Source organism: Ursus arctos, unplaced genomic scaffold, assembly GCF_023065955.2.
Source record: "Ursus arctos isolate Adak ecotype North America unplaced genomic scaffold, UrsArc2.0 scaffold_30, whole genome shotgun sequence".
NCBI lineage: Eukaryota > Metazoa > Chordata > Mammalia > Carnivora > Ursidae > Ursus > Ursus arctos.
This window is the reverse complement of record NW_026622986.1, coordinates 20,698,336-20,715,478: the sequence shown is the minus strand read 5'-3', so window position 1 is coordinate 20,715,478 and position 17,143 is coordinate 20,698,336. Positions and strand designations below refer to the sequence as shown.

Sequence of the window (17,143 nt, the reverse complement as noted above, 5' to 3'; positions counted from 1 at the left end):
TTTAGAGAGAGGCAATCTCACAAACTTCTTGGCTGTCCTACCGTTTGAAAGTCCACAGCCCTGATGCCTGCTGTTTGTGGTTATAAAGACCTACAGGCCCCCCGCTGCTCGGAACCGGCTGGCCTTGCAAAGCCGCTTAGCCACCCCACTAATGAATCCTTTCAAACACGTTGCAGGCACAATAATTAAACCCTTTATTTTCCCCCTTCACTACAGAAATTCCTCCGATTACAAGTTTACACTGACGGCAAGCCACCCAACTCCATCACACACCGACTGGAGGTAAAGGAAGGGTGGAAATGTGCTTCTGGGCGAAGCTTCCAGTATTGGGGGTGCCGTTGTTCCTTCTTCTCAGCCTTGTTCCCGCTGCTGAGACAGAAAGACCCTCCACCCAGGACAGCAGCGGCACCTGGAGCCCAAGCCACCTGACGGAAGTACTGCAAGCTCTGTCTGCTGGTGGCCCCCCACACCTGAACCATTCGGGAAGCCTCGTCAAAACATTGCTGGAGAAAACTGGCTGCCCACGGAGGACAAGCGGAATGCCAGGAGACTGCAGTCTGGTTAGTGCAGTAGGATACGGGGTCAGGGACCAGGGCGCGTTCAAAGAAGAGCGGTGGCTTCTCTGGCCCTTTGCTTTGGTAAAGCAAAATCGAACCCCTGCCCCGGGTGGGCGCTGTGTTGCGGTCCAATAATGCCCACAGCTAGGATCCTGCGAGTCACTCAGCGCTGTACCTATAGCAATTCAAAACAGGGAGAATTTTCGTTTATTAAAAGGGTAATGTTTCTGGGAGCCTTTCTGCAGCCCTTTGGCATGTTGAGAAGTATTTAGTTGCAAGTGTGACCTTTTAGTTCTCTCTTCTTTCTGATTTACTGATCCTGTGTGTGCACGCGCGCGTGTGTGTGGGGGGGGGTTGCAGAGAATTTGTGCATCACTGGTTAGATGCTATTTGTTTGGGGAGCAGAGTGACGGTGCTAGGATATTTGTCTACCGTTGAATTTTTTTAGTACTTTACCCTGGATGTTGATTGGTTTCTAGTATGTTGCATGATGGGTCGTTCGTGAATTGGATAATCATCCTCTTAAAAATGACACATCGGAGGGGCGCCTGTGGGGCATGGTGGACTAAGCCTACCGTTTCTTGGTTTCAGCTCAGGAAGTGATCTCAGAGTCACGGGATCGAGCCCCGCATCAGGTTCTGCCAGGAGTGCAGTGTTTGCTTGAGATTCTCTCTCCCTCACCCTCTGCCCTTTCTGCTGGTGTGTGCGCACCCCCCCCCCCGAAATAAATACATATTTTTTAAAAAGGACACATCTGATCTGGGGAAGAGAAGTGCTGTAGATGGAGCTAAAATGAGGCCTGTGCCTGGTGGGGCTGGAGTCCCAGCCTTACCCGGTCTGCCCCAGCGGGTCTCAAACCCTGTCCATACCTCAGCATTGCCTGACCCCTGTCCCCCAATATCACGTTGGGGCTTCTTTCTCCTTCCATAGAAGAGATTTAACTTGCCTGGGATGGAATTTACAAAAAAAAAAAAAAAATCTTCTGCAGGCCACTTTAATGTAAAATCCACATTAATGTAAAGTCAGCCCTTAATGTAAAATCAGAATGTCTCTGTCTGGGTGGAGGGGTCCACAGGGACAATACCAGAGGCAGGAGCCCATATTTTCAGACGATAGCAAATAAGAACAAACAGAAACACTATTCACCACCCCTTTCCTGATTGACGAGATTTTTTTCAGAATGAAAGTACAAATAAATGATGATATAAATAAATAAGAAAAGAAGCAAATAACTGCCACCAGCAAAAAAAAAAAAAAAAAGAAGAAGAAGAAGAAAATTGGCAGACTTTCTCAATCACGCTTAGTTCTAGGGGAAACATTTCCTGGCCAAGTGTTTTGTTTTTTGTTTTTTTTTTTTCTTGTGACAGAAGAGTCCTACTAATAGAATTTTTTCTCTGCTCTGTGCAAACAACAAATAATTCAATAATTAATGAGATTCCCAAAGCTCCCAGAGAAAACATGTTACAATAGGCAACACATCTGTAATGACATTAATTTATATATATAGCAACATAAGACTTCCCCATGGAAATAACTAGGAGTCATATCTTATTAATGTCCTCTGAGAATTTGCTTCAGGGAAATGTTCTCCTCTAATGACATAGGGCCTTATTAAGGCTGGTTGAATATTGGTCTAGCTAAGGCGAATATAAACATGCAAAATTGTTCTCTGTTGTTTTGGGGGGGGGGGAGTGGCGGTTGTTTTTCACTTTTTGTTTTCTGTGACATTGTCAAGTGTTTGGCCGATTTAGCTTCTGTTTGAGCTATTTCTTTGCCTAGGAAGTAAAATACTTGTCTTTAATAGCCCTCTTGCTGCTGGGATTTCTCTGTGGCAAAGACTGAGGTTAAAAAAAAAAAAAAAGGCAAATTTCCACTTTCCATGACCAAAGGGCTACACTTCACCTGAGTCCCCCGTAAGTGAGGATCCCACGCAATCTCTCCTTGTCATTCATAAAAAACTAGGGAGAAACAGTGTCCTATTGGTTTGACAAGCAACCGCATTCTGGCACAAACCACAGCACGTCAGCCTTATGTCTTTTTAGGGACTTTGTCTATTTAGAGGCAGGGTTTGTATTAGAAATTCAATGGTAAAAAGAGGGCAAGGGGGTAAGTTCTTATCCCTAAATGTCTGGGAAAAAAGAGGGAAGTGGGTGTCTTAAATTTGTGGAGAGAAAAAAACGTTCCCAATTTTATTTTAGGCTTAGGTAAAAACTGAATGAGTGTGTGTGTGTGTGTGTGTGTGTGTGAATCAATCTGAAGTATCTGAAAGCACTGTGCATTTAAAAATATATCCATTGAAGCTTTAGCCTTTGAAAATAGTCTTGCCTGATCATGGCCTTTTTTTTCTTTTTTTAATGAGAAGGGTTAGAATGGAGTTTTAATGAATTTAATGAGGGATTAAGTAACTCTAAGAGAATAAATTCCACTTCAGTTATGGTGAGAAGCATGCCCCTACGTGGGCTCCAGACATGACGAAGGGATAAGAATCTGGTGTCTGGGGTCAGCCAGCACTGGGCCCAAATCCTTGTTCTGGAAACTTCTAGTTGTTCAGACATGTTGAACCTCAGCCCCCTCATCCATAAGACCCCAGTGCTGGTTCCGTCCTCAGGGAGCTGTGTGTGAGGACCCCAAGGCTGTGTGTGAACAAGCTGGGGCACGACAGCTCAAGCTCTCTCTGTCCCCTCACGTTTCCTGGACACCGTGGACACGTCCAACCCCCTTTCCCAGGGACTCTGGAGCAGTGATGGTGAAGTACTTGCAGTGCTGCTGAGAAATGAAGTCTTCCTCAGCATCCCCCTGCTGCGCCATCCGCAGCCCCCTCCCCCCGCCACTGTCCCAGGGGCTTGGGGTTTTTATCCAAGATCTCTGGAAGATTCTCAGACACACTCAAGGCAGAGAACCACTGCTTTAAGGTCCTGTATTTAATTCAACCCCCTCTCCCATTTGTCATTTCTGTCACAGGATAAACGGCTCACACTTTATCTTAACTTGCTGATCTAACGGGTTCTTCTTACCTCAGGAAGACTTATCTCTGTCAGTCAGAAATGCCACAGAATCTGGTATAGACCCACCAAAAGCCAGTGCCTGCCATTAGCCAACATCCTTCCAACTCCTGGTTTGGCAGGAAAAGGAAGAAATATAATTTCCCTCTCATAGTCCTTATAAGACCCCCCCACACACACACAAAAGAGACCTTATAAAAATCTCAGAACTTGAAAGAGGCCAGTGGATTTATCCATAATCAGAATCAAATTTAAACATCTTTGAATCTAAAATCTTTCAAGTTTATCTACAAGTGTGACAACTGCCCTCTTCACACAGAAGGAAGCTTTCCTATTGCTTTTTGTCATGGAGGCTTTCCTAGCATTAGCAGTGAACAAAACGGAATGAAACAGCTGGGGAAGGCGATCTGATTGGCTATAGGAATCCAGAATCTGTGCCCCCCCCATACCCCCCAAACCTTATTGCCTCCACCTGACAAGATTAAAGGGAAAATCGATGGATTATTCCTGAATGAGTCCATTCTTCTTTAACAAAGAATCACTTCAGCAGTGTTAGCGCCTTGGACTGATCTTGATGCTGTGGGGTGGAAGTATTTGCAAAATTTTACTAGACATCCTCTCCCAAACACAACACAGCCACAGCTAAAAGCTCCAACAACTGAAATCTCGTGATGATGAATTGGAAAGTCCAGCCCCCCACCCACCCCCATAGAACTTTCTGTCCTGTCCATGTCTGTTAGCTCTTCTGATGTTCCCGACAGCGGTCTTTCCGCAAGCCACTGCCTTCCATACAAAAGTAACTTCTTTAGAGTCAAATATCATTAAAAGGCAGAAAGTTTTCAGACCATGGTCATTTGATTGCCAACTGAGCTTCATTCAAGCAGACCTCAGAAAATTAAAGCAAGGTTTAGGTAACTTCTGTTCATTTGAGACGAAGGAGGGCTCTCGTCATACAGAGTGTGATGCTCCGCAACTGTTTAAACATTTTCAGTCAGAAATCAATTCACCTTCCACGTTCTATGCTTGTCACCATTCTTACCCTATTCTTTGCTGCCCGGGGCCACATCCCTCCATTCCAATCCAAGAGAGGTACATGGAGGAGGAACCACAAACGGAGAGGGGTCTCAGTCACCTCAGATGGGCCACGTCCTCTGCCGTGTGCTGTCAACCAAACCCTGGCCACACGTGCCCGGTCTGGTGGCCTCATGGAAGTCCCATTTCTTGTGTCACTGGCACTTTTTCCGACCTGCCCAGCCTCGTCAAACAGCCCGAACAGCACTTGACAGTCTGTCAGCAGGAACTCATTCAACCTTCTCGTTGTACTACGTTCTCATTGATTTATATTCGAGCCTTCCCCTCCCTTGGTCTCACTTAACCAACTGAGCCATTCAGGCATCCCACCCATTAGATTTAGGTACTGAGGATGCGTGAATACCTAAGGGGCTTAGCACTGTCCTGGGCACATGGCTTCCAACAAGGGATAGCTGGTATTACCAATAGTTTGGTTTCAGGAGGTTATATGTTACAAAGACTGGCTTGGTTACACTTTTGTTTCAACTGATTCACCTCCTTGAGTCTCCCCGTCTGCCCTGCCAACAGCGACCAAGCCATGAACTTTTCTTGTGGGCTAATCACAAAACAGGAAAGGGGGCTAGGTTGGTTTCAGTGGCAGAGCTGAACAGTCACATAGAGTTAGTCTTGTTGGGAAGCCCGTTTGCTGAGTTCTTATCCCAGAGCAGCCGAGTCGGGGAGAGAACAGAATCTGTATGGCCTATGAAGAATGTGAAGCATGCTTTGCTTTAGAGACAGATGACGTGTTTCTTCCTGACTCGGATGGTACGTCCCAGACGTCACCCAGTGGGACACACAGCACACATGGAATTAGGATACCTGCAGCTTCCATCTCAGAGAATAGATTAAAAGATATTATAGTAAATTGTCCCACAGTGGGAAAAAATCCCTCTGGGGCTCAGGATGGGTGTCCCTCCATACCTTCCCTCTGAGGCTGATGCTGTGCAGTGGGCTGATCTGGGATCCTAGGCGAATTCTTAGGAGCGCCCCACTGTCTTTGAAGGAAGAAAGCTTCCCTTCTACAGCCTGTGTGTATCTTTTTCCTATTGTCCCATCACATTCCCCAAAACGCCTTCTGCCATGTAAACTCCCTAGATGAGCCAAGCCAGGCGTCTGGCTGTGGGTGTGAAACAAAGAAAGCATCGTGGAAGTATTGTTAGCAATTCTCTCTTAGGTAGGGTAAAGGTGAGGCAGATGGCGTCCATTCATTCCATTTCACACCTCGTAAGTGCCAGGCATTGTGCTCGATGCTGAGGATACAACTGTGCACAGACGAAACCTGCCCCTCATGGACCACTTGGTCTCAAGGGAATAGAGAAAATAAACATGGAGAGAAAGCCATTTTAGAACACTAGTGCCACGAAGAAAATAAATCTGTTCTATGCTGGAGCTGCCACTGTGCCCGCGTGACGTTGGGTACTTGATAACGTGGCTCGTCTGAATTGAGACATGCTGGGAAGTGTGAAGTACACACTAGATTTTGAAGACTTAGCCTGGCAAAATGCATGTCAAATTGCTCATAAATAATTTTTAAAAATTTTAATGACATGTCAAAGTGATCCTATCTTACGTATATGTTTCAACAAGGTACATTATGAAATATGTTGTTAAAATTGATTTCACTTTTTAAAATGTGGCTACTGGAAAATGTAAAGTGCTGTGTGGCTCACCTCTGTGGCTCGGGTCCTGTTTCCATCGAACAGTGACACGCTGGAAAACGTGGGGCAGAGGTTGGAGCTTTCTACTTTGCATAGGGTGTTCGGGAAGGCGTCCCCAAGGGGGTGTCACTTGAAGCTGGATCTGAGAAATGAGGGGGAAGACCTGAAAGGTGGTGGGAAGGAGCTTGGTGGGACTGATGGAAAATCACAGGGGCAGAAAGTTAATGAGAGGTGGGGAGAAGCTAAGGTGAGGTAAGGGAGGGAGGGAGGGAGGCAAGAGCCAGACCAATGAGAAAATTGTACAGAGCTTGGATTTCGTTCTAATGCAATGGGGCATTCCTTTAAAACCAAAGAGTCAACTGTTTTACTCCAGACATCTCATGGACAGCTGGAGGTAGAAGGACTCCTCTCAGGGAATAAGGGCTCCCCGGGAGGGCATCACTGATGTATAAAAGTCCAAGCAGGGTATGGAACCAGAAAAGGCCCCGAATCTCCAAGGAACTGTTGAAAAGGAAAAACAAAGCTGGGGGCATCACAATGCCGGATTTCGAGCTGTACTACAAAGCTGTGATCACAAAGACAGCATGGTACTGGCACAAAAACAGACACATAGACCAATGGAACAGAATAGAGAGCCCAGAAATGGACCCTCGGCTCTTTGGGCAACTAATATTTGATAAAGCAGGAAAAAACATCCGGTGGGAAAAAGACAGTCTCTTCAATAAATGGTGCTGGGAAAATTGGACAGCTACATGCAAAAGAATGAAACTTGACCACTCTCTCACACCATACACAAAAATAAACTCCAAATGGATGAAAGACCTCAATGTGAGACAGGACTCCATCAAAATCCTAGAGGAGAACACAGGCAGCAACCTCTACGACATCGGCCAAAGCAACCTTTTTCATGACACATCCCCAAAGGCAAGAGAAACAAAAGATAAAATGAATTTATGGGACTTCATCAAGATTAAAAGTTTCTGCACAGCCAAGGAAACAGTCAGAAAAACTAAGAGGCAGCCCACGGAATGGGAGAATATATTTGCAAATGACACTACAGATAAAGGACTGGTATCCAAGATCTACAAAGAACTTCTCAAACTCAATACACGAGAAACAAATAAACAAATCAAAAAATGGGCAGAAGAAATGAACAGACACTTTTCCAATGAAGACATACAAATGGCTAACAGACACATGAAAAAATGTTCAAAATCATTAGCCATCAAGGAAATTCAAATCAAAACCACACTGAGATACCACCTTACGCCAGTTAGAATGGCAAAAAGAGACAAGGCAAGAAACAACAATTGTTGGAGAGGATGTGGAGAAAGGGGATCCCTCCTACATTGTAGGTGGGAATGCAAGTTGGTACAGCCACTCTGGAAAACAGTGTGGAGGTCCCTTAAAAAGTTAAAAATTGAGCTACCCTATGATCCAGCCATTGCACTACTGGGTATTTACCCCAAAGATACAGACGTAGTGAAGAGAAGGGCCATATGCACCCCAATGTTCATAGCAGCAATGTCCACAATAGCTAAATCGTGGAAGGAGCCGAGATGCCCTTCAACAGATGACTGGATTAAGAAGTTGTGGTCCATATATACAATGGAATATTACTCAGCTATCAGAAAGAACGAGTTCTCAACATTTGCTACAACATGGACAGCACTGGAGGAGATAATGCTAAGTGAAATAAGTCAAGCAGAGAAAGACAACTATCATATGATTTCTCTCATCTATGGAACATAAGAACTAGGATGATCAGTAGGGGAAGAAAGGGATAAAGAAAGGGGGGGTAATCAGAAGGGGGAATGAAACATGAGAGACTATGGACTATGAGAAACAAACTGAGGACTTCAGAGGGGAGGGGGGTGGGGGAATGGGATAGACTGGTGATGGGTAGTAAGGAGGGCATGTATTGCATGGTGCACTGGGTGTTATACACAACTAATGAATCATCGAGCCTTACATCGAAAACCGGGGATGTACTGTATGGTGACTAACATAATATAATAAAAAATCATTAAAAAAAAAAAAAAAAAAGTCCAAGCAGGACTACCTTATTTGAAGTTGACTATTGGGGCTGCCCACGTTCCCCTCCTATTCGTAACATAGTAAGCAGGAGAGATCCGGTGGTCGTTAGTGTTCTAGGACTATGTGCTAAGCTTTGTTTCTACTTGTGTGTTATTTTTTGTTTTTGGAACAGTGCTTTGAACCAGATGCCCTGTTACTAATAGCTGGAGGAGATGTGAAGGAGCAGGTCCAAGAGGAAGTGGTCCAGAGAGTTTCTCTTCTCCTCCTCTATTACATTATTCATCAGGAAGAGATCTGTTCTTCCAGGCTCAACATGAGTAATAAGGAGTATACATTTTACCTACATAGCCTCCTCGGCCTCAGGCAGGACGAAGACTCCTATTTCCTTTCACAGAACGAGACAGAAGATATCCTGGCCCTCACCAGGCAGTACTTTGACACTTCTAGAAGCCAGGTAAGAAGGGCCAAGGTGCCAACTGGCTTTGCTGCTAAGATACGGTCTCCGAGCCTTGTTCTCTGTCACTTATTTATCCCGAGGACAGTCAGGGACTTTTAAGAGAGGTGTTTGTGGGGTTTCGTTATGGGATGTTAAGTGACGTCATTTAAAATTCTGAGGATAAAAGGGGGAGATGTGATGACTAATGATTATAAGATGAGTTCTAGCCAGAAGGTGGGGAGGGGGGGCAGGAAACCAGGTGACGGGGCAGCTCTCCTCTCCTGCACATGAAAGGGAGTGACTCCCGGCTCCCGATCAGTCTCCAAGGACTGACCCACGTCGGCGAGGGTCGCCTTCTGGCCAGGGGGAAACGCAGGCAGAGCCATTTGAGAGAGATCATCGTTAGTTACTTCACCGGAGGGACAGCTTGCAAGAAGCAGTATTCACGGCAGTCCGCACAGACAATATCTCTTCTGCAGCTCTTGACTCGTGCTGCTTCTGTTCAAGGGCGCTCTTGAAGCGGTTCTCTCCTCAGGGCCCCCCTGTGAGGAACCCGGCGCCCGGCCCCTTCCGGCCTTCGTTACCGTTCCAGCAGAAGCTGGCCTTTCCGTTACCTTTATCAGCTTTGCCCTGGGACGTCTGAGCGGATGAAGTGCTCTGAACGTTAAAAAAAAAAAGTTTTTTAAGCCACATTTTCTTCAAGAATTGAACAGCCACCCGTGCGTTTTGAAGAGTGTTGGGAATGATTATTTTTTTCCTCTTGAATTTTTCATTGACATGTGTCTTTGAGCTGCTGTAACAGAAATACCATAGACTGAGTGGTTTCTACACAATAGAAATTTAGTTCTCACAGTTCTAGAGGCTGGAAGTCCAAGACGAAGGCACTGGGCAGATTTGATATCAGGTGAGAGCCCCCATCCTGGTTCGTAAGAGACCATCTCCTCACATGGTGGAAGGGGTGGGGGGAGCCCTCTGGCGTCTCTCTTATGAGCACACCAATCCCATTCATGGCGGCTTCTCCCTCTTGACCCAATCACCTCCCAAACACTCCGCCTCCTCATACCATCACAGTAGGTGGTAGGATTTCAACATACGAATTGGGGGGGGGGGGCACACAAACATTCAGTCTACAGTGACGTGTATAGGTGTATTTAATTTTTGACCTCAATCCCGGCTCCTGGGAGCCCAGAGGGGTCTGTGCAATCATGCTGTGGCCTCACGAGCAGCACACATATCCTCCAATTTGCCGTAAAAATGTTTACTTTCTCTTGTGATTGGCACCCAGATGGAAAGACTGTTTCCTAAGGACTGTGTGGGCATCCCTCTGGTAACTGTCATCTCATGAATCTCAGAATAGGGCCATATTTTTGTTTCCACTTCCAATTGAGAAAACAGGTTCCTTTCTAGAATTCAGTTTCTGCTTAAACAAGGAAATAGCCCCACATATAACTTCTTCAGTGCAACATCCATATGATACAAGATCGGTTCAGATTAGCCACTAGGATTATAGTCATCCCATCTGTTACTGCCTTTCGATGCAGATGAAGTGGGAACGAACACCCAGCCCTTAAAAGCAGATGGTGTGTACACGTTCAACGCGGGTTTCGGTTATCCAACACACGCAGCAAATACCTGGGCTTCCAAGTATATGTGAGATTAAACATCCCTAGAGCAGCATAAAATATTTCAATATTATGGGTCGACCTACTTTCTCCATCAATTTGGTCAAGAAGAGTTAAGAGCTCTTGTTGAGTTGTAACCCTTGCTAGGCCTTAGACCTGTTGTCTCCTGGAGGCTGACACCGTCATCCTAGCCCATTCACTTGGGATTCCCTTAGGAATCCTCAGTCAGTCAATCCAGACTTTTATAGGAGGTCTGTTGGCCTCTCATTAGAGGATGCCGTTCTTTCCAACCAGAGAGGGCGAGGTCACAGAAGGTGCTGGTAGACCAGGCCCACCACTACCAGCATCTCTATGTCTTGGTCTACACAGGATTCAGCCTCCATAGTTGAAGACACTAACAGCTGCTGCAGGTGGGCCTTCATGAGCTCACCAAGAAACAGCTGTACCCTGGAGGACCCCAATCCAGCCCCCCTCCCTAGTGGGCCAGAATGTCAATATCCCTCCATTCCTTCATTCACTTCTGTCCAGCTACTGTTTATCTCCTTGACTTGGTCTCTTGCTCCCACCTCTCTCTGCTCTTTCCACTGTTGGCTGTTTCCATGATAAATAAACAGGGATCTGTACAGACATCTCCACTAGCCCTGACTCTTATATGGAGGACTAGTGGATAGTATTACCACCATACAGCTGACAAACCCAGAAAGCTGAGCCATTTTTAACTCTTTGGACTCCTTCACATTTTCTTGCAAGTCCTTTGTAATATTCTTCAAATACATCCACTTCTTTCCATCTCTAGTGCTACCATCTGAGGTCAAGAAATATCTCGGGTTAATCAACAACTTCTTAACTAGACTTCTTGCTCTTAAATTCTAGCCCTGGCAATTTATTCACTACTTTGCCACCAGAGTGATATTTCTATAACATACCTTATTGCATTATTCTTTTGTTTATAACATTAATGGCTCCTCTGGAGCCTTTAAGGGGAAAGTTGTCATAATGCTGAGTATAAGGCTCTTGATACCTTCTCCAGCCTACGGTCTATCAGAGGCACCACTAGACCCTGAGACCACCAATGGTAGGAGCTAAGATTAGCTGACTATGTCCTATGTACCAGCTACTATATTAAGATTTTTTTCATGCATTAGCTTATCTAACCTTAATAAACTTTGTGGTGGGCAGCACTGTCCTTTTTTACCGATGAAGAATGTGAAGGTTAACAAAGTTAATCATTTTGCCCAAGGTCGCTCTGTTACAAATAGCAGACATAATATTAAAGCCTTATCTGTCTGTCCCAAGCACTATGCCATGGAACCACTTTGATGATATGAAAGTCCCATCACCATCCCGTGTTTCCATTTATTTCCATATACAGGAGGAAGAGTATATAAGAGCATAGGCTATGGGTCAGATCTGAGCTCACACTGGGACTCTGTTATTGGCCAGGTGATCTGTGAAGAGGGTATCCACTGCACAAAGCTCTGGGAAAATGAATAGAGTAATGTAATGGACTTAGCATAGTGTCTGGCACATAAAGGCACTCAATAAATGTTAAAAGAGTGAATGGATATACTAGTGGAATACGAGGCAAGATTCTCGCCTTTAAGATGCTCCTAATTTAATTGAAGAAAATTGATGTACACGTGGAAAAGATCCTAGGTCCGATGGGTGTTCAAAGAACACAGCCCGTGCTAGCTTTGATTGGCACTTAGCCACATTGAACTTGGGACTAAAGGCAAGGGTCAAAAGAGACGTTTTCTGTGATGACACAATGCACCAGAGCCAGTATGAAGTCAAGGTCAGGAATATAGATTCCTTGAAGCTGGAGAGAAACAATTCACCAACTGAAAGGTCATGAACAGTAAGAGCAAGGATCTTCTTGGAGAAAACACATCTCTGAGGGAGTAACGTGAAAGGTTAGGTAAATAAGGACCAGTAGGATGGCAGTTAGAAAATCCAGTGTCAGGGTGAATAAAGGAAACAGGAATTTTCCAAACAGAGTTCTGAGACTGGAGAATGATGGTAGTCATGTTCCTACAAACAATTCGGTCCTCTTTAGGGTAAAGAACTATTTCTTGTCTTTTGGGGAAATCCCAAAGATATTTTAATCAAAATAACTTCAGAGGTTCAAACTTTTCTTTTTACTGTGTCTCTGATTTCAGTGTATGGAAACCAAACTGCTGCAGGAAAAATCTGGAATATCGAGCAGTGATGGTGCTGATGAAAATACACTTCCTCAGTTGGCGGCAACAATCATCGCTTTGTCCCTCCAAGGTGTTTGTCTGGGGCAAAGGAACTGGCCTTCCCCAGACTATTTTACGGAATATATTTTCAGTTTTTTGAATAGTACAAATACTCTCCACCTCTCAGGTAAGGATGCTTTTCATGAATTTAACTACCAAGTCATACCTACTAAACGAATTGTGCCCAAAAGGAAAACTAATGCCTTTTGATGACTAGATTTGTTCAGGTATGTTCTAAACACCATTTTATCTTACCATGTAGTAAGACAGCTCAGACCCTTTCAAGGCAAACATGCTATTGTCTTCATGTGGTGATGAGGCAAAAATCAGGACTTTGCCCATTTGATGATGATACTATGGCTGTAGAGCCAAGGGGGAGATTTTTGTGACCTGCTGTAAGTACTAATGAACACTTTTCTACTTGGTCCATAGTCCTGAGCCAGGGGAACGTAAGAATGATGAAATAGTATGCCCGGTGGTGCCAGAATCTTGGTAGTGTTTGCTTGTAACCATAAAGGTAAACGACTTAATTTTAAATAAAAGTCATGTGCACTATCCATTCTGGCTACATTCACGAGTGCCAGCTTTTTGGAGCTCCAGGGTAAAATGGGATGCTGGAAATGGAATCAGAATGTGTGTTTTGCACATTCCTTTGTCCTTGACAAGACATTAAAAATGAAATGAATTTTAACTATTCTAGAAAGAGAGAGTGAGTGAGTGAGTGGGGGAGGGGCAGAGGGAGAGAGAGAATTTCAAGCAGACTCCCCACTGAGCAGGGAACCTGACTTGGGGTTCAATCCCACAACCCATGAGATCATGAACAACTGAGCCACCCAGGTGCCCCAGAAATGACATTTTAAAAAACCGTATCAAATTTGCACACCAAGAGCACAGAATGTCACATAAGAGCTGGTGCTGCTCCCAACGCACTTCCTCATAGGAACTCACAACATAAAGGGAGATGTGAATTTACCAAGGGACCAACAACACCCGTGATCTGGATAAACCTGCCAAGTCTGAAAGAAGGGATTGAGAGCTGGAGCCATACAATTCAGTGTTGAACTTTCCTTGGACCTGTTTGCCCAACAATTTGAATGACAGATGTGGTTTTCTACAGTTCGCTTGCATTTTCTGTTCAAAGTCAAAGTATAATTAAATCATGTTACCTAGCTGTCATGCATAGGAAATAAGTCAGGGGAAGGCATGTTATGCTGAGAATCATTTTGAGGTGGGAAATAAGAGTTGGGAAATTTTTAGCAGTTAACATACAGTGTTATATTAGTTCAGATGTACAATATACTGATTAAATTCTATACATTACTCACGGCTCATCGTGTGAAATGTATTCTTCATCCCCATCAACTATTTCCCCCACCCCCCACCCGCCTCCCCTCTGGTAACCATCTATTTGTTCTCTACAGTTAAGAGTCTGGTTTTTGGGGGCGCCTGGGTGGCACAGCGGTTAAGCATCTGCCTTCGGCTCAGGGCGTGATCCCGGCGTTATGGGATCGAGCCCCACATCAGGCTCCTCCCCTGGAAGCCTGCTTCTTCCTTTCCCACTCCCCTGCTTGTGTTCCCTCTCTCGCTGGCTATCTCTATCTCTGTCAAATAAATAAATAAACTCTTAAAAAAAAAAGAGTCTGGTTTTTGGTTTGTCTCTCTCTCTCTCTCTCTCTCTTTCTCTATTTTTCCTTTGCTCACTTGTTTTACAGTTTCTTAAATTCCACTTATGAGTGAAAACATATCGTATTTGATTTCTCTGACTGACTTCATTTTGCTTGACATTATACTCTCTAGCTCCATCCATGGTATTGCAAATGGCAAGATTTTGGTTTTTATGGTTGAGTAATACTCCATTGTGTATATACACCACATCTCCTTTACCCATTCATCTATAAATGGACACTTGGGCTGTTTCCATAGTTTGGCTATTGTAAATAATGCTGCAGTAAACATAGAGGTGCATGTAACACTTTGGATTAACATTTTCATATTCTTTGGGTAAATATCCTGTAGTGTGATTACTGCATTATATGGCAGTTCTGTATTTAATTTTTTGAGGAACCTCCATACTGTTTTCCATAGTGGCTGCATCAATCTGCATTCCTTCCAGCAGTGCGCAAGGTCTCCCTTTTTCTCCACATCCTTGCCAATGTTTGTTGTTTCTTGTGTTTTGATTGAGCCGTTTTGACAGGTGTGAGGTGATATCTCACTTGCATTTCCCTGATGTGAGTGATGTTGAGCGTCTTGTCATGTGTCTGTTGGCCATCTGCATGTCTTCTTCGGAGAAATGTCTGTTCATTTCTTCTGCCCAATTTTAATTGGATTATATGTTTTTTTGGTGTGACGTTGTACTTTATATATTTTGGACACATCCTTTTTTGGATTTTCATTTACAAATATCTTCTCCTATTCAGTAGGTTGTCTTTTAGTTTCGCTGATTGTTTCTTTTGCTGTGCAGAAGATTTTTATTTTGATGTAGTCCCAATAGTTTACTTTTGCTTTTCAGGAGACATTTCTAGAAAAATGTTGCTATGGCCAGTGTCAGAGAAATGACTACCTGTGCTCTCTTTTAGGATTTTTATGATTTTTAGATCATAAGGACATTTTATGTCCTTAATCCATTTTGAGTTTATTTTTATGTATGGTGTAAGAAAGTGGTCCAGTTTCATTCTTTTCCATATAATTGTCCAGTTTTCCCAAGATCATTTGTTGGAGAGCCTTTTTCCTGTTGCATATTCTTACCTCCTTTGTTGAAGATTAATTAACCATATAATCATGGGTTTATTGCTGGGCTTTCTAATCTGTTCTATTGATCGATGTGTCTATTTTGTGTCTTTTGATTATTGCAGCTTTGTAAGCATAACTTGAAATCTGGAATTGTGATACCTCCAGTTTTTTTCTTTTTCAAGATTGCTTTGGCTATTTGGGGTATTTTGTGATTCCATACAAATTTTAGGATTGTTTGTTCTAGCTCTGTGAAAAATGCTGTTGGTATTTTGATAGAGATTGCATTAAATCTGTAAATTGCTTTGGATAGTATAGACATTTCAACAATATTTGTTCTTCCAATCCATGAGCATATCTTTCCATTTGTTTGTGTCATCTTCAATTTCTTTCACCAATGTTTTATACTTTTCAGAATACAGATCTTTCACCTCCTTGGTTATATTTATTCCTAGGTATTTTATTATTTTTGGTGTAATTGTAAATGGGACTACTTTCTTAATTTCTTTTTCTACTGTTTTATTATTAGTGTATAGAAATGCAACAGATTTTTGTATATTGATTTTGTACCCTGCAATGATACTAAATTCATTTATCAGTTCTAGTGGTTTTTTTGGTGGAGTCTTTAGGGAATCTACATATAGTATCATCTCATCTGCAAATAGTGAAAGTTTTACTTCTTCCTTACCAATTTGGATGTCTTTTATTCCTTTTTCTTGTCTAATAGCTGTGGCTAGGACTGCCACTACTATGTTGAATAAAAGTGGTGAGAGTGGACACCCTTATCTTGTTCTTGAAATGAGAGGAAAAGCTCTCTGTTTTTCTCCATTGTGGATGACATAAACTGTGGGTTTTTTATATATGGCTTTTATTATGTTGAGGTAGTTCCCTCTAAATCTACTTTGTTGAGAGTTTTTATCATGAGTGGATGTGTACTTTGTCAAATGCCTTTTCTGCATCTATTGAAAAGATCGTATGATTTTTATCCTTTTTCTTATTGATGTGATATATCACATTGATTACTTTGCAAATATTGAACCACCCTTACATCCCAGGAATAAATCACACTTGATCATGATAAATGATTTTTTAAAGGTTTATTTATTTGAGGGAGGGGGAGAGACAGAGGAAAAGGGAGAGAATCTCAAGCCGACTCCCCACTGAGCATGGAGCCTGACTCAGCGGTCCATCTCACAACCCTGAGACCGTGACCTGAGCAAAATCAAGAGTCAGATGCTCAACCAACTGAGCCACCCAGGCATCCCAGTAAATGATTTTTTAATGTATGGTTGGAATCAGCATGCTAATATTTTGTTGAGGATTTTTGCATCTATGTTTATCAGATATAATGGCCTATAGTTCTCTTTTTTGTGGTGTCTTTATCTGGCTTTGGTATCAGGGTAATACTGGTCTCATAGAATGTATTTGGAAGCTTTCCTTCCTCTTCTAGTTTTTGGAATAGTTTTAGAAGTGTAGATATTAACTCTTTAAATGTTTGGTAGAATTCACCTGTGAAGCTGTCTGGTCCTAGACTTTTATTTGTTGGAAGTTTTGTTTTGTTTTGTTTGTTTTGTTTTGAGGGAGGGGGGTAGGGACAAAATGAGAGGGAGAGAGAATCTTAAGCAGGCTCCATGCCCAGGGTGGAGCCTAGTGTGAGGCTTGATCTCACAACCGTAAGATCATGACCTGAGCTGAAATTGAGTTGGACACTCAACCAACTGAGCCACCCAGGCACCCTGGAAGTTTTGTGATTACTGATTTGATTTCAGTGCTAGTAATCAATCTGTTCAAAT

At 43.3% G+C, this 17,143-nt stretch overlaps 1 protein-coding gene across 2 annotated transcripts in view; it reads left to right on the top strand.

Annotated features, from left to right (window-relative positions):
* Nucleotides 1-299: 299 nt before the first annotated feature.
* SLC39A12 (solute carrier family 39 member 12) overlaps nucleotides 300-17,143 on the top strand; it is a 73,963-nt gene continuing 57,119 nt past the window's right edge. For both annotated transcript variants that reach the window (XM_026478990.4, XM_026478988.4), the window contains exons 1-3: nucleotides 300-560; nucleotides 8,498-8,779; nucleotides 12,543-12,750. In XM_026478990.4, the coding sequence (XP_026334775.1) occupies nucleotides 300-560; nucleotides 8,498-8,779; nucleotides 12,543-12,750 (751 nt within the window). The remainder of the gene's footprint in view (nucleotides 561-8,497; nucleotides 8,780-12,542; nucleotides 12,751-17,143) is intronic.